The sequence below is a fragment of the Platalea leucorodia genome, assembly GCF_965183815.1.
Source record: "Platalea leucorodia genome assembly, chromosome: 2".
NCBI classification, from domain to species: domain Eukaryota; kingdom Metazoa; phylum Chordata; class Aves; order Pelecaniformes; family Threskiornithidae; genus Platalea; species Platalea leucorodia.
In genome coordinates, this window is record NC_138824.1 from 91,134,061 (window position 1) to 91,159,752 (window position 25,692).

Here is a 25,692-nt window from a genome sequence, read left to right on the forward strand (position 1 = left end):
ATACGGTGGGTGATTGCCCAGCGCTCTAGTCTATCCAGATCTCTCTGTACGGCCTCTCTACCCTCAAGGGAGTCCACAGCTCCTAGTTTAGTATCATCGGCAAACATACTTAATGTACATTCCACTCCTGCATCCAGAACAGAGCTGAATCTGCCACTGGTTTTTCATGACACAAGAGAGGAAGGAAACATGTACCTTATGTTTTTCTACACACCTTTTCAACATCAGAGGAAAAAACCCAAACAACAAAACAAAGAAACAACAGCTAACATATATTTAAAAATTTTTGCTGTGGAATAGGGTCAGCTTTCTCACCTCTTCTGTCTGAACAGGAAAGGGAAAAGGCTGGAATAAAGTTCCTACCACATATCTTATTCTGGCAGACAAGTTAGTTTGCCTTTTTTCCCCCAATATTATGAACATTCCGATTGCAGAATACCTCTGCAGAATTTATTCTATACTGCATACGTAGCCTATTTTGGGAATTTACATCAAAACACAGTATCTTCAGACAACACCTGATTAATCACAATCTTTCGTTAGATAGTTTTGTTTAGAGGTAAGCTACAAGCAGAAAGACACGCAGCTTGCTATTTTTAAGAGGACGTCAATAAGGTTATGTACTCTGTGAAGACATTATCAACCTTCACAGACGATACAAAGTCAATGTATCAAAACAGGAAGAAGACAATTTTGTCAAACTACTTTAGGACTTGTGTATAAAATAAGAATTTCTTAAGAAGATGAAAGGATGCAGAAGTCGTCTTTTCCAGGAGATACCTAGTGTTTCTGTCTGTGTTTTAAGATTTATGCATCATCAGTATAAATACAATTGGCTAGGGCAGGTTTGGGTAAATTCACTTGCTTAAAAGCTAAGCAAAGTGCCTGCTTTAAGATACACTGCTGATGTAAAAAAAAAAAAAAAAAAAGCATTCCTACTAGTCAATATAAGTGAGGAAAATAGCAAGTACCATCATCTTTGCATGAATCAAAATACAAAAGTTTTAACTTGCCACAACATGGCTTTTACAGAACATATTTAAGCATAGTCCATATCTTAACCACTTTGGTGATTGAAATGGAGATTAAATTCTGAAACAGTGTTTTATAAGCTGCTCATGGGACAGACTTAAAATATCAACAACCTCAGAAACAAACTGACTGCTTCTCATGGGACAGACTTGAAATATCAGCAACCTCAGAAACAAACGAACTTCATATATAACCTAGAAAACCAATGTTTGGCTGAATAAAAATATTTACTTTTCAAAATGTAATTGCTAAGACAGACTCCCTAGTCATCTGTTTAAAGATGTATCAATCATCAGTAACTTCAGAACGCAAATTAAAAAAACCCAAACCCTTTCTTTTTTGACTACCATATACAGTTGCAGAAGAGTAGGGCCTTATTGAAGAGTGGCTTCCTTTCTACATAATATTTTCAAAATATTAAGACAGCAAATATTTAATTAACAAAAACAAATTTTAAAGTGTTCACAAATTCCACGTGTGCTGTTTTGACAAATATTAAGTTACATTAAAATGCTTCACCACTGAATGCATACTCCCTTTTTGTTCTAATATAGTAGCACTTTGCGGTTTTTATTAAGTTTACAGCCACAGAATAGAGTGTTATTACACAATATGCTGTTAAAAGAGCCATTTGAGTATCTAATTAGGAGAGGTGATAAATACACAAAGTAAAGTTACAGAAGTAGCATTCTGGAACCTTCAAACAAGATTCCTCACTCCCCAGTAATGCTGCTTTTCAGTCTAGGAACAGATTTATTATCATGAACCAAATTGTTATAATTTCACAAATTCCTGTGTTTTCAAATAGGTACAGAATTTACTTTTCCTTTGGAAAAGTTTGCAGTTTTTTATTTGTAGAGAAAAAAAAAAAAGAAGGTGGCAAGCACCATGATTTACAACACTGAATAGCAAATAATTACACCACACATTTGGAAAACCACCAATGTTTGACAGTTTTTCAGTTGTTGGCTAAACAACTGCAAGTATCTTCACCAAAAGCAGAAAGTCTAATCAAAAGTGACTTTTTGCATACAGAAAAACTTATTCTCTAATCTATTTCAAGAAGAAAGTTCAACTAATTATAGTAATGACTGCGACTATGTCTATTCAGTTGTGCAACCCAGTTTTCAATTCCAATCTTATTCATAGCTTACATAGCATCTCATGTTTTAGCATGTAGCAAGCCTGTTCCTCCTCCAGTCGTTCACAAAAATTCAGTTCTAGAGATGAAAGACAATGTACTAGCAAGCAATGTTGTACTGGTTTTACCATGCATTTCTTCCAGAAGTACCACTACAGACTCCCCATACATTGCTGGTACAAGGGGAACTATTTGACTACACACAAGACAGACACTCAGAAGACACTCAGAAGGCACTCACAAAGATTTCACCTGAGATGGCAAGTCCCTGTCATCTTTGACTCTCAACTCTTACTTGCTGCTCTAATTACGAGCACCGCTTGAGATGCTGCTCTTTTAATTCGACACAGGGCAAAATATCACCATCTTGAATTAAACCATCTCCTCTAACAGTTTTTCACTATACAAAGCAGTAAGGTTACAGAGCAAAGGGCTTTATGATGTTCAACTACAACATAAAGTAGACAACTTTTTCATATATTTCTCCTAAGTAAATATAAGGGATACAAGGTTATTAGTTCAATCTTGAGATATGCCCTACTATATTTAATCATTAAGAGACCCAATGCTAAGTTTCAGACTAATTTTTTCATTTTGTTAAATTCTGATTCTTTGCATCAGAAACTCACCACAAGGTGAGCCACTCAGAACAGCAAACACATATAGGAAACTGCATTTATTAGTGGCTTAATAGGCAAATTGTAGGACATTGCATTAAAACATAGCATATAGGTCATGGTGTGGAAAAAGACAGGTTTTTTATATATATATATATATATATATATATATATACACACACAAAGGCATACATTAAAAGGAAATACAACAGCTGTTCAACATCACCTTGTAGTAAAGAATGTTTTAGAAGTGTTCTCTGAGGGAAAATTACTTAGGCTCTCAGCAATGCAGAAATTAGGGCAGAGAATATACAGAAACGGACAAAACTAAACAGATCATGTGAAAAACAAGGAACCTTTCAAACATGACTGCATAAGGAAGTACAAAAGATAGACTTAAGGTAAAATAGGCAAGTCTGTTGCATCTAAGACTAAATGACAGTGATATCAGTCATGTCATCCTGATAAAATGTCAATATACATATAAGACAATATATAAGATGTATAAGTCATATTTTAAAGATATGAGTATCTAGAGATTGAATATGCATTTTGGATATATATTAAAAGATAATTTGAACCTATGATATTTCCAGAAGATATAAAAGCTGCAGATGCTCTAAATCTTTGAAACAGAAGTCAGCTGCTTATTGAGATACCTTTAATTCAGTGTATGCACATTAAAACTCTGTCCCCAAAGCTGGAAAAAAAAATTGCTTTAGAGCATGTACATACAGGCAGTTATGCAATTTCAACAGAGCACAAAGGTAACATTAAAACATAAATAAACAAAGGATTTTTCTTCAGTTTATGATTCATCTTGCAAAAAGTTAAATTTTTGTGCAAAAAAAGTCAAGTTAATTTACAACCAAATGCATGAAAAAATTGATTTTCCACTTAGAGAAAAGAACATAACTTCTACTAACCTTCAGGATCAAGGAGTTTCTCTATGCCCAGATGTTGCCTGGCTATGTTGAATGCATGGTCTAATCGTTGTACAGGTGACTGCTGAGAAGCAACAGCGTTCCAATCAAATAGGTCTGGCCTAGAGCAAAAATAAGAGGAACAGTAAGTTTCTTCTTTTTTAGCATTACATTTAATTACATATTTCTATGGCTATCCATTGGCATCAGCTACTATTTTTTTATTTTCTTAATGAAAGAACTTGTTCAATCAGCACTGGAACTAATGAAGCTTGGTTTCTAATGGGTTTGTATCCTAAACTCATCCATGTTCATCACCATCACATTAAGCACATTTCTTATTCTCGCCTAAGTCTCAACAGCCCAAAACTTCACTCCCCTAAACCTCCTGTTTTCACCCATAGCGCTCTGCTCCTGTCACTGCCCAAAATGCCCACAGTGGGCTTGCTCCTCTCTTCCAGTCCCGAAGAGTGCCTGGGTGACAAGGATCATGTGCTGTGACCATGCACACTGGGACTGGCTCATGGCAGGCCAAGAAGGACAAATAACTGCTGAGGTAATTTTGCAGCCTTCATCCTCTCTCCAGCCACCACTTTTTCACTTCAGTTCACTTACTATTTATAAGAATGTAATTGCTTCTGAGATTACCAGCTTGCTGTTATATCCGATTGAAATCAGTCAACAGGTTCAAAAATTCATGACCTGGGAACGTATGCAGCATAGCTGCACATGCCACTTTTCTTACAAAAACCTTTAGAAAAATACACACTTTTCAGATGAGTATAAAACTGTAGTCCAATCGTAGGTTTTAGCTGATAGGACCAAAAGAACTAGAGCACAATTTAAATGCCCTTGCAGGAAAAGACAGAATGACCAAAACTGAATTATAGCTCAGATACACAATCTGAGCCCTTGTATTATCAGTTGCACTATTTGCAATATAAATAATGTTGATACACTGTGATCTTTGGCATTTCATCTAAGAGTTATCCATTAGGAGATCAGAATTTGTTATCAGGCACTCTGGAATAAAAGTTTAATCAGGTATTCTGTAATTAATGTGCATATAATATGAAGAAAAACAACTACACTGTTTGTGACTTTGACACAGTGTTCTAAATCAGAAAACATTTAAACGTATAATTTTACCTACAGATAAATCAAGTATGTTATTTACACAAATTAAAATGTTGCAACTAGTTATGACAGATTTACTTACATTTTTATTAATTTTAAAAGTTCATTTTAAACAGTCTCCCATAGTTATAATAGATGGCAAAAATGTTCGCTACATCATGCTGTAATAAAGTCAAGAGAGCAAAGGAAAAATGCCATTTATGTAGTAGCAATCTCCCAGTTATGCACCTTTGCTGTCCAATATTTTTCTGAGAGGGGAGCGATTTACATAGTAACAATTAAGTTATTCTAAGGTGTTTTGCTTCTCTATACAGAAGGTTTCTCCTTCCCACAAGCAGAAAAAGTCGCCGAGGCAAGCAGCTCCAGTGCCAGCAGGATCCGCAGTGGAGTGCTTTAGTGCAGTGCATGGGGCAGTTTTCCTAACCAGGGGAACCCCAGGGGCAGCCGAGAGCACCGCCAGGAGCCTGCAGCTCACGGAACGGAACAGCAGCTGACGAGACCTGGGCAGGGCCAGGAGCAATGGTGGCCAAGCCCCCAACACCTACAAAAGAAGCCCTTAGGGAGTGCTAGCGATCAGGAGCGCCACCAACAGCACAGGCAAACGGGACGTGGCGCATCAGCAAGGGCGTGATGCAGCAGATCGTGTGGCAGGGTGTGCAGGAAGGGCGCTGAAGATCTGCCATCTCAACCAGGGAAAAGTAGTATGCACCTCACAGGAAGCCATGGCCTCTCTAAGCTCTGCACCCACCACAACTGCTGCAGCTTCCCAGACATAGCTCCGGCGGGAACATGCTGACACCCAGGTGTGAGGCAGCAGGGTGTGCCCTACTCTTATGCCAGTACCATATGGCAGCAGTGAGCACACCTGTGGGAGGTGCGCCCAGGTAGAGGAAGTCCTTCACTTAGTGACAGAGCTCTGGGAAGTGAGTAGGTTGAGGAGTATCAGGGGAGACACTACTGGAATCGCATCCTGCCTTCCCTGAAACAGGCCCAACAGGCAGACAGGACCCATGATACTGGGGATTCCCTATCCTCTCTCTGCCTGGCTGAACACAGTGCGTTAAGGCATAGGGGGCAATGGCAACAAGCTCCTGCCCGACACAGCAGGCGCGTCTCTTCCGTGACTGCCCCATCTTCCCAGGTGCCCTTGCATAACGGGCATGAGGCTCTGCAAGTGGAACCAAACAATGACAAAGATGATGGTTAATCTAGCTTGGAGGCGTTGCCAAGGTTGAGTCAGCATACGCCCTGCATCAAAACTGCTTCCATAAAGAAAAAAGAGACAGATCACTGTTATAGGAGACCCTCTTCTGACAGAAACAGGAGGCCCAATATGCAGACCAGACTCACTAAGAAGGCTGCTGCCTCCCCAGGGCCCGGGTTAAAGATGTGAAAGCTTCCTACCCTGGTATGGCCCTCAGATTACTATCCATTATTGATTTTTCAGGTAGTCAGCAATCAAGTTGCAACAAGAAGTCCTAGGGCAATCAAGAGAGACTTCAGGGCCTTGGGACAACTGGTTAAGGGATCAGGAGCACAAGTTCCAGTTTCAGGGAATGATGAAGAAAGAAACAGGAAGAGCCAGCAGATCAATACCTGGCTCCAAGCCCGGTGTCACTGGCAAGATTTTAGGTTTTTTGATCATGGGTTGATTTACACAACACCAGGCCTGCTGGTGACAGACAAGGTACACTTGTCTCAAAGGGGAAAAAGGATCCTAACACAGGAGTTAGCAGGGCTCACTGAAAGAGCTTTAAACTAGATTTGAAGGGAGAGAGGGATAAAATCAGGCTCACTAGAGATAAGCCTGGCAGGGGCACACCAATGTTTGAGGGACAGTGTGCTAGCGAGGTCCTTCGACCTGCCGTCTCATGGAGATACAAAATGGAGGTCCATGCAGCAGCAAAGATGCAAGGGCTATGGATGTGTTAGAAACCACGGAGGTGCCTGAGAATGGTCACATAGGAAGTAGGGCTTCTTCCCCCAAAAAGGTGGTGGGATCAATAGAACAACTGAAGTGCATCTACACCAATGCATGCAGCATGGGCAACAAACGGGAGGAGCTGGAAGCCATTGTGCAGCAGGAAAACTATGATACAGTTGCCATCACAGAAACATGGTGAGATGACTGGCACAACTAGAGTGCTGCAATGGATGGCTAGAAACTCTTCAGAAGGGACAGGCAAGGAAGGAGAGGCCATGGGGTAGCCATGTATGTTAAGGGGTGATTTGATTGTCTAGAGCTTAACGATGGTGACAACAGGGTTGAGTGTTTATGGGTAAGAATCAGGGGGAAGGCCAACAAGGCAGATCTCATGGTGGGAGTCTGTTACAGACCACCCAGCCAGGATGAAGAGGCAGACAAAATATTCTATAAGCAGCTGGGAGAAGTCTCACAATCACTAGCCCTTGTTCTCATGGGGGATTTCAACTTACCAGATGTCTGCTGGAAATACAATACAGCAGAGAGGAAACAGTCCAGGAGGTTCCTGGAGTGTGTGGGAGATAACTTCCCGACGCAGCTGGTAAGCGAGCCAACCAGGGAAGGCACCACGCTGAACCTGCTGTTTGTGAACAGAGAAGGCCTGGTGGGTGATGTGACAGTTGGGTGCAGCGATCACAAAATGGTAGAGTTTTTGATTCTTGGAGAAGTGAGGAGGGGAGTCAGCAGAACTGCTACCTTAGACTTTCTGAGGGCAGACTTTGGCCTGTTCAGGAGCCTGGCTGACAGAGTCCCTTAGGAGGCAGTCCTGACAGGCAAAGGAGTCCAGGAAGGCTGGACATTCTTCAAGAAGGAAATCTTAAAATGTGCAGGAGGAGGCTGTCCCCACATGCCAAAAGATGAGCCAGTGGGGAAGAAGACCGGCCTGGCTGAACAGAGAGCTTTGGCTGGAACTCAGGAAAAAAAGGAGAGTTTATGACCTTTGGAAGAAGGGGCAGGCCACTCAGGGGGACTACAAAGACGTCGTGAGGTTATGCAGGGAGCATATTACAAGGGCCAAAGCCCAACTAGAACTTAATCTGGCTACTGCCATAAAAGACAATAAAACATGTTTCTATAAATACATTAGCAACAAAAGGAGGGCTAAGGAGAATGTCCATCCTTTATTGGATGCAGACAGAAACATAGTGACAAAGGATGAGGAGAAGGCTGAGGTACTTAATGCCTTCTTTGCCTCAGTCTTTAATAGTCAGAACAGTTGTTCTTGGAGTACCCAGCCCCCTGTGCTGGAAGACAGGGATAGGGAGTACAATGAAGCCCCCATAATCCAAGGGAAAATTATTAGCGACCTGCTACACCACGCAGACACACACAAGTCTATGGGGCCGGATGGGATCCGCCCAAGGGTACTGAGGGAGCTGGTGGAAGTGCTCACCAAGCCACTTTCAATCATTTATCAGCAGTCCTGGCTAACCAGGGACATCCCAGCTGACTGGAGGTTAGCAAATGTGATGCCCATCTACAAGAAGGGCTGGAAGGAGGATCTGGGGAACTACAGGCCTGTCAGTCTGACCTTGGTGCCAGGGAAGGTTATGGAGCAGATCACTCTCGAGGGCAGAGAGGCCCTGCAGAGAGATTCGGACAAATTAGAGAGCTGGGCAATCACCAATCGTATCAAGTTTAACAAGGGCAAATGCCGGATTTTGCACCTGGGACATGACAACCCTGGATGTGCACACAGACTGGGGAACAAGAGGCTGGAGAGCAGCCCCACAGAGAGGGGATCTGGGAGTTCTGGTCGACGGCAATTTGAACATGAGCCAACAGCATGCCCTGGCAGCCAAGAGGACCAACCATGTCCTGGGGTGCATCAAGCACTGTATTGCCAGCCAGTCAAGGGAAGTGATTGTCCCGCTCTACTCTGCACTGGTGCAGCCTCATCTTGAGTACTGTGTGCAGTTTTGGGCACCACAGTACAAAAAGGATACAAAGCTACTAGAGAATGTCCAGAGGAGAGCCATGAAGATGGTGAAGGGTTTAGAGGGGAAGCTGTATGAGGAGAAGCTGAAGTCACTTGGTCTGTTCAGCCTGGAGAAAAGGAGACTGAGGGGAGACCTCATCGCAGTCTACAGCTTCCTCACAAGGGGAAGAGGAGGGGCAGGCGCTGATCTCTTCACCCTGGTGACCAATGATAGAATCCGAGGAACAGCAGGAAGATATGCCAGGGGAGGTTTAGGTTGGACATTAGGAAAAGGTTCTTCACCCAGAGGGTGGTGGAGCACTGGAACAAGCTCCCCTGGGAGGTACTCACAGCGCCAAGCCTGACAACATTCAAGAAGCCTTTAGACAATGCCCTCAGACATATGGTGTGAATTTTGGGGTTGTCGTATGCAGGGCCAGGAGCTGGACTCGATGATCCTTATGGGTCCCTTCCAACTCAGTACATTCTATGATTCTATGCTCTTGAGTGCCATCACACGGCACATACGGGACAACCAGGGGAGCAGGCCCAGTCAGCATGGCTTCACAAAAGGCAGGTCCTGTTTGACTAACCTGATCTCCTTCTATGACAAGGTCACCCACTTAGTGGATGAGGGAAAGACTGTGGATATTGTCTACCTAGACTTTAGTAAAGCCTTTGACACCATTTCCCACAGCGTTCTCCTGGAGAAGCTGGCTGCTCACGGCTTGGATGGGCATACCCTTCGCTGGGTAAAAAAACTGGCTGGATGGCCAGGCCCATGTAAATGGAGTTGTGGTGAATGGAGTTAAATCCAGTTGGTGGCCAGTCACAAGTGGTGTTCCCCAGGGCTCAGTGTTGGGGCCAGTCCTGTTTAATATTGTTATCAATGATCTGGACAAGGGGATGGAGTGCACCCTCAGTAAGTTCACAGATGACACTAAGTTGGGTGGAAGTGTTGATCTGCTGGAGGGTAGGAAGGCCCTACAGAGGGATCTGGGCAGTCTGGATCAATGGGCCAAGGCCAACTGTATGAGGTTCAACAAGGCTTAGTGCCGGGTCCTGCACTTGGGTCACAACAACCCTGCGCAACGTTACAGGCTCGGGGAATAGTGGCTGGAGAGCTGCCTGGTGGAAAAATACCTGGGGGTGTTGGTCAACAGCCAGCTGAATTTGAGCCAGCAGTGTGCCCAGGTGGCCAATAGCATCCTGGCTTGTATCAGAAATAGCGTGGCCAGCAGGACTAGGGAAGCGATCATCCCCCTGTACTCAGCACTGGTGAGGCCGCACCTCGAGTACTGTGTTCAGTTTTGAGCCCCTCACTACAAGAAGGACATTGAGGTGCTGGAGCATGTCCAGAGAAGGGCAGCAAAGCTGGTGAAGGGTCTAGAGCACAAGTCTTATGAGGATTGGCCGAGGGAACTGGGCTTGTTTAGTTTGGAGAAGAGGAGGCTGAGGGGAGACCTTATTAAATTTGCCTGGGGGTGGGCAAGACGCTGGCAGGGGACACAGCCAGGACAGGTGACCCAAACTGGCCAAAGGGATACTCCATACTATTTAACTTGCTCAGTAATAAATACTAGGGTAAAGAAAGAGGGGCGTGGGGGGTTTTGTCTTCCAAGGTGGCTGCTGTTTGGAGACTGGCTGAGCATCAGTCTGCTTGTGGCAGATGCTGAGTTACTGTCTTTGCATCACTTGTTTTTCTTTTCTTCTTTCCTTCATTTATTAAACAGTCTTTATTTCAACTCATTAATTTTTCTTGCTGTTGTTTTTCCTATTCTCTTCCCTGTTCCGGGGAAGAAGCAAGCGAGTGGCTGTGCAGGTGCTCAGCTGCTGGCTGGGGTCAACCCACTACACTCCTACACCTTACTCTACAGACATACTGATATTCTTCAGTTCTTTCTCCTCTCCAAATTTAATACTTGTTGGGTGGCATATGGCATAGGATGTATAAGCTCATACATCAAATTTAGCAAAGCGAATGCTGTAGTAACCATAAAGCTATCTATTATGACTTTCTTAAAAAGCTCTGCAAGGATGTGTTGCAAAGATACTACAGATAGTAGGGTGTAAAAAGATTATTCAGTGACAAAAGCTTTTAGGACATGGAAAGAAAATAATTATATCTGAGGGATTACCTCCCCCCATCAAATGTTTGTGCAGGGATTTGGTTTGAAGTTCTAATCACACTTGTGCTGCTCAGAACAACACATTAGCTTCACACAGTCATGACTCATTTGGTGATATAAGATTCTATATACAGGAACATGCTCTCTTCTAACCAGTCAGGACTCCACTGAGCAAGAACAATAACACTTAGACTTCTTCATTGAGGAATGATGCAATATTGTCTTATTTCCCTTGAAAAACCTTTGTCATCATTAATAACATCTTAGACATTTAATTTCATCCAATTTCTCAATTACATAATCCAGGAGGTTATTTTTGAGTTAACATGTCCAGATAGGCCAAGACTATTATCATCACATCTGTAGAGGTAGGATTCGCAATATAAGACACAGAGAGAAGGATTTTTAAAAAAAAAACAAAAAACAAAAAACAAAACAAAAAAAACACCCAAGCACTCAAACGCAAGAGTTTCAATAACAAGGTTTCAGATAACATCGTGTTGTAGAACACCATGGTTGAATTTGCATGCTTGCTAGCTCTACTGCATATGCATGCGCCTGCAGAGAGTATACACAGCATCCCTCTTTTTATGCTTACCAGAGATAGCAAAAATTTGGACCCTCTGACACACAGCTATAAAAGACAAGTAGCAAGCTTCATTAAATCACTGACAGGTTTCTTATTAATTTTCTTAGTATTGCACATAAAGAAGACACACGTATTCCAAGCCAACTTAAAAGTATATAGCCACCTACTGCAACTCAGCTCTGACAAGCATCAACTTAATTAAAAAAAAAAATATTAAAAAGCTCTCCCTATTCCAACAGCACTTTAACTTTCCAGATTTCCCCTTTGTTGAAAGAATACTTGAGTGCACACATTTCAGTAGCACCATCACTAGAATAAGAGTGCCATAATGTCAGCTTGAAAAGTCAGCTTCTCAGTACGATGTGTCTAGATGTTTCGCTGGGTATATTTACCTGGCAATACTGCCAATTGCAGCAACTACGACTGTAGGAGATATTACAGCCTAGAAGATTAAGAGTTGTGGTATATGGTAAATAGCTTTTAAAAATTCCTGAAACAACACTGAAACAGAATGTCAAATAACTATTATTACGTTTCTAAGGAGTTTTAAATATATGGGTGAGCAGGTATGAAATAGTAGAGAAAAGAAATAAAATGGAATACTGATTCTCCACCTTTTTTTGCTTTGTTCAGATTGTACAAAGGGAGAGGAAATTTGTTCTCATGTCTGCAGCTTGGTTCATGTCTGACAGGGAGTAAAGCCAAGGAGACATAACCAGCAGTCTTCACTCCTCTCCCTGAACACATACAAGAATATACACATTCAAAGAAGTTAGAATTAACTAGAACATGCTGAACTTCATCTAGGCACTCACTGATCAACTACAACAGCACTGATCTTGTATTAGTTTATGACAAGATCATGGAGAACCAAAACTGAAAGGATTAAAGACTTCAATGGAGATGCTTTATATTGCAAAATCAAAATTTATGTTGAACACAAGGTAATTTTTGTACCTGCAGTTCCTTCCTATAACTAGCAGAAAGAAAAAAAAAAAAAGAATAAAAAAAAGAAAGGGGAAAACAAACCTGAAGTTTTTCAAAATCTATTTGCAAGGAAAATAGTTGGTCATCAATATAAAAGGTACTTTTTTTTTTTTTTTTCCCCAACCAATTACATAATTTATAGTAGAAATAGATCAGCCAGGGCAAGAAAACTGAATCTGGAGTATACTAAAATCAAACAAATCATCAGATATATCATGGATAAGACAAACCACAGTCACAACAAAAAGCAACAGGTTACCATCCGATTTAAAGGAAGCAACAAAACAAAACTCAGAGGTGGCAGACGACTATGTCCAGTACCTTTAGCCCACCACAGTGCTCTGTTCCTAGCTGCAGCCCCTATCAGCAATACAGTTTCAAGACTCATCTTCAAAGTTTACTCTTATTTTTTCTCAGAAGGCACCTGATAAGTCTTTGTCAAAAATGGAAAGCTAATTTTCATGAGTTCAGATATAGATATTATGACATAATAGGTAGATAGAATAATCCCAAAGGAGTTTATAAGCAGCGAAGAAGATATAAACAGAATTTCTGGGGGTTGGTTTCTTTACTTACTAAAAAAACATGCATATTCATTCAAGTAAGTGTTTTTTCCATATGAACCTGAAGTTAATTCATCTAAAATACATATGGCAGTGAAACCTGAAGACGTAATGAATTTTGCAGAAGTGTAGATTCAAGAAAAGTAAGAGAAACAAAGCTTACACTCCAGAGGAAGAATTCTGAAGGAAGGAAGTGAAATATTTTGAAGATACTTTAACAACACAGGATGTATTGTTCTCATTTCTTCCAAATTTCTGAAGTGACTCATTTCTAAAGCATCACGAGCCTTTAAAACAGCAACTTTTATAACTTATGTAACTTTTGGTAAAAAAGAATTACACAAAGATTGTGTAAATTATGAATTTACACATTACAAACATCACAAAGAAACACCATGCATGTTTTAATAGGCCATTTTCGTAAGCTGTATTAACATCTTACTAAGGTTATAATGCCATTAGAATTTGGCCATGATAAAATAACTTAGCAAAAGAGCAACTTACAGAACTAATTCACAAAAACTTGCCACCAGTGCATGTAGAAAGGACACACATTCAGATCATAAAAGTTACCATCTCCTTTTCAAGAGAAAAGTTGTGGGTTTGTTGTTGTTCTAGCTTTATTTATACAAGAAAATCTTATATATGTCTTCAGTACTCTCACAATTAAAACAAACCAGGAGCCAGTAACCAGCAGGTAACCTAGCGACTTGTTACAATAAAAGTATTTTCTTACCTCTTCATACCATTGCTTTTATTTCTACTTTAACTTTCTGAAGACAAACTTTTCCTTCTTCTATCCAGGACCTCTTTTTAATGCAATTTTCCTTCTCCCCTTCCCACTCCGCTACCCTGAAGCAGAAACAGCTGCAGTGAAGTACTCATTTCTAAGGCAGTCACCTGGCCTAAGTTCAGGCATTTTAAAGAAGCAAGGAGGAAGCTAATGAATACCACTTGTTCCCACTTCAAAATCCTGATTAAAGGGACGGGGGGAGGAAAAAAAAAAAAAGCCTCAATGAAGTTACAGGAAAGAGGCAAAGCGCTCTCTGATACCCATCTGGAGGAAAAAGATTACAAGAAGTAAACGGGGAAAGCTCTCTGTGATCTGGAACCTGAAGTAGAGAGAGTTTCATCTGTAGCAGGATTGACCTCTCTTCCTTAGCAAAATATTTTAGTTTCCATATATTCATAGGGTGATGGTGCCACTCCACAGCTGCTGCCTTTCTTATTCAGTTCAATACAGAACATACCGTTCCAGGACCCATATCCCAAGTTTACCTTTATATTCTGAAAATTCGCACCCTGGGCTCACTGATGTGCCCTTGCAGCTTTGCTAAGTACCCATGCTCTACTGCTCCTCACACTCAGTATTAAAAGCAATTGCTAAAGAGCCTAAATGTCCATAGAGAGATGGTGATTATACAAATGGGAATATCTACTCAAAGTAACCCCTTTGTAAAATGACAGAGAAAGGGCATTAGAAATACCTGATCAAAACGAAACAGTCAGCCATAAGCAAGGGAATGGTGGGTTAAAAGACTATGAGAGATAAAGCTTCCCACTGAGAGTACTGTTTTCACAGTGTATTGTCTACATAGTTAGCGCTTCATGCTAGTCTCTTACTTTCTTTTAATCCCTTCAAGGAGAATATTCATCCGGATACAAATTCCTTACTGCTGTCTGAACCTCTTTAAATAAAAAAAAATAAAAATAATAATAAAAAAAACCACAAAACCAAAAAGCCACCTACTCATCACTGAAAACATTATATAAGAGAAATGAAAATATCACCATATCAACCATCAAAGTAAAAGGAACCATAGTAGATGTTTTTGGTGATTCATGTAAAGCCAGTACCCTCTCCACAATAATAGCATTTAAGCCTTCCATGTCTCAGGAGTTTAAGGAATTTCGGAGTTGGAGTCATTGTGCTTGTGCACATATATTGTTGTGGGAATTCAGCAAGGCTGCCTTAACTCTTGTTTCCTCCATTCTTGAGCTTTTTGCACCTGAACCATGAACAAAGATGATTTAGTACTATCTAGGATGTTTTTGGACAGCAGATACCTAAAATATAAGTGATATACACAGAAGAAAGAGCAAGGTATAACAAGTTTCCAATGCATTTACTCCTTGACAATGAGGACCTCGACTATGACTATGATAAATATAATGATATTTACTATAATGCAGTGCCTGTCCTCAAGAGTTTCACACAATCACTCAGCCTGGATACTTTATGGTGCAACAGGTAAATACTATTTAGCAATCAAATTGAGTGATATACTTAGAAAAGCACATGAACATGATGTAAGAGAGGCCGAGGGTGGGTTTTTGTTTCCTTTTTAAAGTCCAGATGGACACATGGAAATATTGTTAGTAGCAACTCCAGAGTGTGTCAACATCAAAACCAAGAAGAGACGGAAGTCTATGTCCCATCTTTATCTACTCAATCGACTTCCTCCTGCTGCTATTCTCCTTCCCCTCTCCCCATCCTCAAAAGGAGCTGCCCACAAAGCTAGTGCAACAAAAATGTAACAGAGGCTGTAAATTGAGGCTGAACATGAAAGCTGTTGAAGGATAAATAAAAGACACAAAAATTACTGTAAACATAAGACAGTGTATACTGTTATTTATTTTAAAGTTTATCTGTATCTCCTTCAAAATTATTTGCCATTATCTGCTGTGAGCTGCAAAAAGTTAAGTTCACAAAAAAGTTAATTTCATTTCCCTGAAATCACAGTAAAATAGTGTGACTAAAAAATTTCCTACTTACTGTATGTAGTGTTTTCTGAAAGTAGAATGTTAATTAGATCTATTTCTAGTAAGTTACAACTTAAAAATTTGAGCGCTCAGCCAATATTTCAGATGAGGCAATATAGAGACTACAGTGTAGTGTATATTTTGATGCAGTTATAAAAACAGGCTTGAATTATTTTTAAAAGAAAAATCTAATTGTAAAAATAATAGTGTGATTTAGATACACAGTAGGACTAACCTCAGCAGGACTAACCACAGCATGTAGTAACTGATCTTAATAGCTTACTACTTTATCCCAAAATACCATTCTTAACATTATACCATAAAAGTATTATGAAGCACTGTTTTTAAAAGAAATGAAATAGGACTGAGTTTAGAAAAGAAAATTTAATGTTTGCATATTGTGAGAGAGTGATTCCTAAGATGTCAAAAAGAAAATACTTTAATCATATGCTACCAGGAAATCTCCCCTCACTTTCAGAGAGCCTAAATACTGTGAAAAAATTTGGCTAGCATAATTCTTTCAGTGTTGGAGAGATTTTTGTTTGTTTTATTGGGTTTTGGTTTTTTTTTGGTAGCAGACAGTCTAGGAATACTGCTAAAATTGGCAAAAAATACACACACCAGGTACCAGGTCCACCATACAAGTTCGTTATCATACCCGACTTTCAAACTATGGCTAGCCTTTTTTCTGACTAATTCTGCTTCCATTACTGAGAACATCTAAAGGTGATGAAGACTGTGCACACAAATTACAGCCTGAGGGTCAATGTGGAAGGCTTATGGCTTACCTCTGAAATACACCTGAAGGAAAGGCTAAACTCAAAGACTTCACTGTCAAAAGAAGCTACTATTTGCAGTAAAGAATATTTTTGACAATTAAATCATTAAAATCTTTTAAGTTTCAGAAATGACAAACGTGTTTTAAATCTTTAAAAATTAATTTTTCCACTAATATATTTTATATATAAGTAATCATAAAAACAATCGTAGCTATTCTGACAATTAGAGTAACGAGTCCTTGTTTTTCTTCAAGGGCCCATTTCAATATAAAAATTACTGGCAGAAAGAGAGGTACTGAAAGGTATTGTAGAAAGGGACAATAATGAAGGAGGAAAAAAGACAATGGAAAAAGTGAATTAATGAAATACAGAAGAATAAACTCAGAGGAAGACAGGAAGAAGAAGTGAACATCTGGACCAAACTTTATGGAGAACAAGGAAATGGAAAAGAAAGAACAGGAGAACTGGAGAAACAGAAAATCAAACAGGGAAAACAGAGGAGCTAAATTCAAAAGTGTTTGTCTTCAGAGGGCTTGTCATTCTATGTATGTAAAGCACAAAATATTAATAAAGCATAGGATGTGTGAGACACTAGGTTTCTCTGAGATTTCATGTAAACCAGCGTTGATCAACTTTACTTAAGTGTATATTCAAACTATCTTCTTTAGGCATGAAGCCAAGACACTGACACCCAACAAGTAGGTAACTGCATTTTAGAATTACTAAATGAGGTGTCAATGCTTCTTAGAGAAGGCTGTTTATTCTTACAGGATAGAGCCAGGTGCTCCTGAACACTCAGAGTGTCTTAGTGTACCTATTTTATTGATTGAATCCTGAAGGGCAATTCAGCGCTCCTGCATACTGCGCATGAAGTGCAAAGTCACCAAAAATCAATATAGAGGACACACTAAGCACAGAGGTTCATCTTAAAAATGACTGACTCGAGGCTTCAGAGAACATTAGGTCTTCCTCTGAGACTTTTGCAGAATAACTTAGTGATTAAAGTCCAGAAGAAGACAACTGGTGTATCTTGGAGTCTTGGAGACTTGCCTCAGGGAATCTGAATGCACACTTGCCGTTTCTCAGATGAGTGCATTAACTACTGGGCAAGAGACAGTGTCTTTTTCACTTCTATTGAAGGTAAGCTCACTGTGCAGAAAGCTATGCAAGATTTATGGCAGCAGACAGAAGAAGAGTAAAAGCGAGCTTAAGTTTTGCCGCTCTGTTTTAGAAAACGTGAATAAAGTGCATAAATTGTAGTGAGCAGGACATGAATGTTCACAACTAGTGAACTTTGCACTAAACTGAACGCAGCAGTGCATAAAGTATGACATACAGACACTTAGAGATTTGTCTAGACAATCCCAATGTGGCTTAGGCAGGCAACTGCCTTCCCCAACCAGGGACTGCTCCTGAGTAAGAGCCTCTGTTCAGACTTCTGGAGCTCTTCTTACAGAGAGGGACAAAAAGGAATTTCTGATTACTGATTTCAGACACCAGATGATATTACATGGTCTTGTAGAGCACACAGTCTGAATAGCTGAGTATCAGATACGCTAATCAGGAAACAGGCAGTCTCATACTGTGTCTAGGTGAAAAGACGTGCCACCACTTTGGCCTTCTGCTGCACTGATTTGCTGAAAATAAAATCAAGGTCGTCACAATGCCATAGAGTACTACTGGTTTTAGCCTTTCAGTCTACAGTAATAATTAGTTATAAAATATACTGAATATATAGAATATATTCAGCATAACTATTTTTTGGCATTTTTGAGATAAAGTATTTTCCCTTTGAGGTGTATCTATTTTTTCATCCCCAGCTGTATCCAATGCAACAGAGGCAGCACTGTACCACCAAAAGTAGTAGGAATCACTCAGTCTTTTTCATCACAGAGTTCCTGTGTGACTTAAGTAACCTGATGGTTGAGTTAAAACATTTTTTCACTTAATAAGGCTGTGTACAGACAATGTTTTAGGAAGAAAAAAAGGTTTTCATGCTTTTCATTTAATGAAACTATGCATAAGGTCCCACACTGTAACAGAGCTTCTGTGAAGGTAGGTGATGCAGACAGAAGAGTATCCCACACAAAACTTCTTTTTTTTTTTTTTTAATCATCTACAAGTATGGAATCAGATCTTTAGAAAGGAAGAGATTCATTGATTTCTACAGGATAATTGCATTCTTACATTCAGGTCCATCAGAATGAAACCACTTATGAAGTGAGATACAGAGCAAATTAAAATGAGAAATGATCACCAGTGGAAACAACAAAAAAAGTAAGTTTAGGGAGTGCTTGAAAAAAAAATGACCAAACCACATTTTAATGAATGACCAATGAATAAAGTAGTTATCAAAAGCTAGTGACACAGTCACCATATTTTAGTTCTTTTCTTATGTAGCTCCCCAAATGCAGTTTTCCTAATACCTGTATAAACACTTCCAAGAAGTTGTGAGCGCATCAATGGCAGAGTAACAGCAGGATGGTGGGAAAGCCAGCTATTAATGTTATAAATACTGAATGCTGGTGAAATACATACACAAAGCCTTTTAAAGTATAATAACTTCTTCCTTAAGATGATGCCTCATTCCTACCATTACAAGCAAACAACACTTGTAATTGGAAGACCTTAGTTCAGTCAGATCTACTGAAGGCTCCCAGGCATATGCAGGCAAGAGATGCCTACTGTGCCTCAGATGGTGGTGTAATGCATAGACGCTGCAAATGGCTGTCAGTCTTCAGACTACAACACAATAGACAATCAGACAGTTTCATTCAAAAACAATTACGTGAGCCAGTGAAAATTTTGGAAATATCTACAGCTCTTCACTACTTAAGTTGGAAGGCATGTATTGTCTCAGACTATGTTTTTAGAAGTATTTTGCCTTATTTTATTTTAAGCCTTTAATGCAACTAAAAAAAATGGCTTGACTTGTACTAATATCTTGTAAATCCCTTTTGTCTCTTACTAAACAGAACATACCCACCTAGCTGTTCAAAAACTCAACTCTGATAATTTGGAACAGTCAGCCACCTTGCAGGACAGCCCCCTTTAGGAGAGAGGTATAGGAGTAGAAGAAGAGAGATCAGGAGGCTTACCACATTGGAAAAATAAGTACTGCTTTAAAACCAGTAGTGGCAAGAACTAGACCTTTAAGATAGATTGGCTTGCACATCTTCCTTAAGCCAAGTACATAGAATCACCAGAAAACTCTGAATCTTTAAAGGCAGAGTTTTATAAAACCTAGACTAGAACAAGACAACTTCTGAGAGAGGGTGAAAACTCAAATCAGCTAGAGGAACAACATGAAAGATTTTGAAAACAAAGGCTACCTTCTCCAGCTGTGTCCTTTCGAGGCAAATCCATACTTTCAATCCAGCAACTGTCAGAGGCTTTCAACAAACACATTTCCCCCCTCTAAGTCTCCACAGGAAAATCTCCTTCTCCCTCTAGGACAACCTCAAAGGCCTAGTTTTGGATCTATTCCTTGCTCTTGGAAGTTTCCAAGCCTGTACTCCTTGAGACTAGCTACTTGGTATATACACTGAAATTCCAGAAAAGGGTCTGAACTGAGCTTATTCAGTTGCACTGTGAAAAGCTCAGACCCTCTCCCTCCACAAGAAGATTTAGTCTGACACCAAACACAGCACCCAGGTCAAAGCAAACAGGCGGCCATTTAACAGAACGCTGAAACACCCACACAAGAAGCAGCTAAACCCACCACGTAACAAATACACCATCCTCAAGCCCTGTTACAGCCATCTGTTACAAGCTCACTGAAATAACGAAAAGCTCGTTTTCCTACCTGTGACTGTGGAGGAGTGCATTGAAAGCCAATCCATCAGACCAGCTACTAGTGAAATTGATAACGTTGACCTGTGGGTAATTACGAGTCGATTGGCGGACCCAGCTCAGCAGAATCTTTTCACTGTTTGTCTGCTGCAGTCCAGCCATGATGTTTTTCATTACATCTTTGACCTGCAATAAGAGACAGAATTTCATCAATGATGGAACTTATTAAAAGCTGACTTTTTTTTTTTTTTTTTTAACACAAAAAAACCTTCAGTTGCCTAAATTTAAGCCTTAAAGAAAAACCTCCTAAGTAATTACAGAACATACTTGGTGTCACAGTATAATGATAGCAGTCAGGTCTGAATGCTTAAAGACAACTGATATTGACTTGTTGGTCATCATTGCTGATGCATTCAGCACATTCATCCCTGTGCCACGTGAAGCGTCCTGTGCATAAACAGAGAAGGCACATTTGTTTGCACCACTTATGGGAACAGAGTTCGTTCAAACTAAGTATTTCTCCTTGTGGTTTTCTTTGCTCTGGAAATATATCCTTAGTCAATATGATACATTATATAAAAGTTGATAAAATGATGAAAATCATTCTTCTCTCATTGACAAAGCTGAAATAAGTACCAAGGCAAAATAAATGTGCTCAGTGCACAGTAGATAATGTTTTTTACATAAATGTGCAAACTATATTTGCATACATGCACTTGGATGAAAAGTGAATTTCATTGTATGCATTAAGAGTATTGTATATGTTTCATTTTTAAATTTTTTTTAATGAATAGTTAATATTCCTCTTTCATTAGAGAAAGTTCGCTGACAGTTATTATTTTACAAAAACCCATTAATTCTGAGGGCTTCTAAAAATATTAGCCTGGAGTTTGACATAATGCAGTCGATTATATATTTCTTAGCAACTTCTTTCCTCGTGAAAGAGCACCCAAAACTTCTATTAAGAAGTCTATAATTTATTTTCCTGTAAAGTAATCCCCTTTAAATCATTGCTTTCTCCATATATCTTGTAAAGATTAGCAGCTCTTTTAAAATACTCCCAAAGATATCATTTAACTCTGAAGTTGCCTATTGTTGCTTATTCGGTTATGGAATATATCTTTTCATTATAATTCTCCACTTGAATTGCTCTGCAGCCAGTATCAGTCGAAGAACAACATTCAGTGCGGAAGCTATTTTATGATAAGGGATGGACCACTTTGAAATTGTAAAAACCATAAGATAACATGCAGAAGATGTAATCTCAAAGAATAATCAACAAAAAAAAAAAATAATTGCTATGATACTGTAGAAAAATACATATACCATTTTATTGTTCAGTCTGGTAAGTTGCTTGCTAGTTTCACAGTAATTAATTCAATAGTTTGAATAAGTGAAGATATGAATTACTAAAAGAATGTCTTGTTTTCACATCTCAGATGCATACTACCCAAAGAGTATCAGTGCCTTCCATTTCCCTTTTGAGACTTAGGTATAAAGTTAACTTTATATGTTATTAGTTTCTGAGATGGGAGGAGAAACTGATCCTCTCTCAATTTCACGGGATACATTCCTGACTTTAGTCTAAGATTGTAATTTGCACCAATGAAAATGAATATAAAATTCTGTCAGATAAAAATAGCAGCATTTCATAGTTGCCTCCATTTCTACCCCAGGAGACAGAAAGTAAAGAGTATAAGAAAATTAGAAAATTTTTAGGAAAGTTTTGCTTCGTATGTCTGAGTGGGTATTTTGAGTTCCTCATTAATATTTTTAATGTCTTCATCATTGAGAGCTGCCAAAGTGGATTGACATAATTCAGCAAGAAGCTGAGAGATTTGCCTTCTGTATTTCCAGGCAAAAACCCTTCACTACTATCAAAATATAAAATGTTGCTTTTCATGAATTTAAGTGCTAAAAAGAAGAAAAGTTTTGAGATTAGCATCTATTGCACCAAACTTAAACAATATGGAAGACTAGAAAATATTGAATTTATGGTAGTAGAGAATTGTCCAAGCCAGGATTTCATTGTTCATTTTGGATTTTTATCATGTGCTTGTATTTACAAATGCAGATTTATCTGAATATTATAAGCAAACTGTAACATTTGAAAAATACAGCACACATTGTATAAAAGGATAACTGAATGAATGCAGAAACACAAGATTTAGAAATATAAAAGTTCATAACATATAGAAAAGATCAAGTGTTTGAGCTGACATTAACATAAGAGAAAGGAGCAATGAGTATGAACAGAGGAAATTAGGGAAAAACAATAAAACAATGGGCCGTCAGGAAGGCAACTACTCAGAAGAATCCACGTGACAGTTTTTCTTTTGATTTAAAGAGATGAATCCAGGTGACAGTTTTTCTTTTGATTTAAAGAGACAAAGCCAAAAACTTAGCATTTATTTCTACTTTTGAGTAAACAAATATGAAATAGTTTCAAACTCATCTTTCTGAGTTTAATACGCTGGCAATGGATAAAGACTTACTCTCATTTTCCTGCATTTCTCCACAGCAGTGAAGACTCTTAAATTTATGATTTTTTATTGTCTCTTAGGGAATGGCAAGCATTTAAAATAATGAAGTAAAAGGGTATGATCTCATCCTGAAGGCTGAAGTCACCTCCTATTCAGTGAGAAATGATGGAAAACTCCACTTCTACAACTGGAGCCACCTTGTCTTCCTGAGCACTCCGAGGGGCGCTGCCATCCCTCCCACCCCACCTGGCACCTCGGCAGCACCACGCAGCACCATGACATGCCACGCCATGCCATGCCGCTGCGGGCACAGCACCATGCTGTCCACAGGGCGGCTGGGCCCTGAAGCAAGATCAGCATCTGAGCGGAAAAGTGCTGGCTGACATTGAGGTTAGAAGGAAGGTTTTTGAAGGCTTCTCAGTTAAGACGTACTGTTCAGACATAATAGCACATAGAGAAGTGTTAATGTCAGCCTGAAGAGCTTTTGGATAGATAAGCTCCCTCAGCATCCAGGCTCAAAAACTACAGCCATTTCAAAGTGTCTAGTAGGCTCTGCCTCTTGCTGTCAAATGATGAGTTGACCTCTGATACTCATTTCTTTGTTACCTCTCCTTTCTAATGCAGTATATCCTGGCAGGAAAAAAAGCTTTAAGGTGTAGGGAACTCCAGCTTCCAGAGAACAGAAATACTTGATCTTCCTGGGGAATAGACCTGTACTACGGCAATAAGAAAAGATTCCCTTTTGAATAGAAGGGGGAAAAAGGGCAACACAGACACCACCAAGATGACTTCCGAAAAGTCAGACTGACAAATGGAGAGCTGTGAACGGAATGGGAGCACTGCTATTCTCGTCACCACACTGAGAAGCGGCCAAGAGCAGCGCGCCCAGGCCTGGCTCATGGAGGCAGCAGACCTCTGATCTCCCCGCTGTAGGACCAGGTCCTGGAGTCTGTGTGTGTGTAGCTGTGTGCGTGTAAGGTGACTATGAACCCAGTACGATCTCAGCCTTGCACTACATCTGTTTCACCTAAAACGAACACTCAGGTGCAATAACATTTTATAAGACTGGCACTTGGCTTCAGGATGCCAGCACCTAGGAGAAACAGAAGGAAGGAGAGAATCTAAACAAAATTACTCTCAAAGCAAGGTGTTTTCATTTTTCTCAATCAAATAGGGACCTTACAGCTCCCTGACAGAACGACTTAGTATTTTTTATTTGCTATATTTCAGGTATTCTGACTGCGCAGATTACTTTTTTATAGCTATAATCTGCTACACTCTTTCAAAGCACATTTTAAAGAACTCTTTTAAGAACATTTTCATAGATATTCAAGACACCTACCAAAGTAAAGGATATTCTTTGCTCATTGATTCAAGGTGGATTGACAGAACTGTTAGTATATAATTCAAAATAAAATAAAATGGTAATTCCAATTAAAATACTGGTTCTGCAACAAGTGCACAACAGGCTTGATGCTTTTAATAGGTCTCCAAACGAGGCTGACTGATTGTTGAAATGCACCTCTCTCTGAAATATTTGCCTTATGTATATGCCTATTATTTTGCTTTTTTTCTGAAGAAAGCCGAGATTTTGTCTGTGACTCTTACCAAAGATTTTTGCTAGGTTTTTTTTCCATGCTCTACATGAAAATAAGTTTGCTCTTAAAAACAAAACAAAACAACTTGCACACTGCAATATAGAATGTTTTTCCACTCTTAAGAGTCTTTGTCAAATGGAACAGTTCAGAAATCAATGGTTTTGTTTTGCTTTTTGCTTAAATGTTAATGCTGCAGTGAGGCTGGGATCACAGGACTGTGAGAAAGAGGGCAGCAGTTTCAAGGAAATAGAAACTCTGATAGATTCAGTACCATAAAGAGCTTTGGCAGCAGGCGCTCAACTCAGAACAATGGTTCAATTTCAGTGAAACTTTTAATAATAATCTGAAAAACAGGCTAGATAAGAAAAGACACAATCACCACAAGGGATATGGAAAGCAACAAGTTTTCTACTGAACAGAATTGAGAGTGGCAAGAACGAGTCAAATCTTGTCTGCTGCAATGCCTCTACCACTGCCTTTCTCAATGGGACTGCTGATATCCACTCGGACTGGTACTGCCTCGTTATTCTTTTTATGCACCTTTCTTCTACCATATCTCTTTTTTTTTTTTTTTTTACATTGTAAAATGAGTACAAAGAGATTGACATTTTTGTAAGAGACTGTCTTATTATCATAATATATAAGTACAGTTCTGTCCTAATGTGGTCCTGGCTGCAGGATGTGAAATTGGAAAAAGCTTCTTGCCTATTCATCTGCAACAAAATAACTGTCTACACAACTCATTATCTTTTTTTTTTTTTTTTTTTTTTTTTTTTTTTTACATGCATGCAGATAAACTTCATCTAGGTGACTCTTCTCAGGACTGCAAGTTCTTGGAATCAGAAAGTGAAAGGATTTACAAAAGCAGGATTGAACCATCAAACACAAACTGCACCAGTAACATGCACTAAATCAAGTAGCCTGTATATTATTTTTTTTGGGGGGGGGGGAGGGGGAGGCCTCCCACAGACTACAAATAAATGTAGTAGTCTTGATAAGTTATAATAGGTAATGAGATGTTTTACCCAACTGTAGACAACTGGCAGATACGTTTGGTGGCCCTGAGTCCATAATTTAGTCTTTAACAACAGCTTTTTGTGCTTCCAGCTGCTTAGTGCCAAGAACAATCTGTGATAGGCAAAATGGTACCAACAGGAAGAATCACCCTTTCTTAAGAAACTTACAGCCTTGTTTCACCAGAAGTGCTGTCAGTATGTAAGATAGTACCAACCTACAAACAGGGCAGAATAATCACAA

The 25,692-nt window shown here is 39.5% G+C and overlaps 1 protein-coding gene across 5 annotated transcripts in view; it reads right to left on the reverse strand.

Annotated features, from left to right (window-relative positions):
- Positions 1-25,692, reverse strand: part of DMD (dystrophin) — a gene marked incomplete at both ends in the record, with an annotated part of 1,307,865 nt that overhangs the window by 886,920 nt on the left and 395,253 nt on the right. For all 5 annotated transcript variants that reach the window (XM_082303865.1, XM_082303861.1, XM_082303862.1 and 2 more), the window contains 2 exons: positions 3,717-3,835; positions 20,368-20,540. In XM_082303865.1, coding sequence (XP_082159991.1) covers positions 3,717-3,835; positions 20,368-20,540 — 292 coding nt within the window. The remainder of the gene's footprint in view (positions 1-3,716; positions 3,836-20,367; positions 20,541-25,692) is intronic.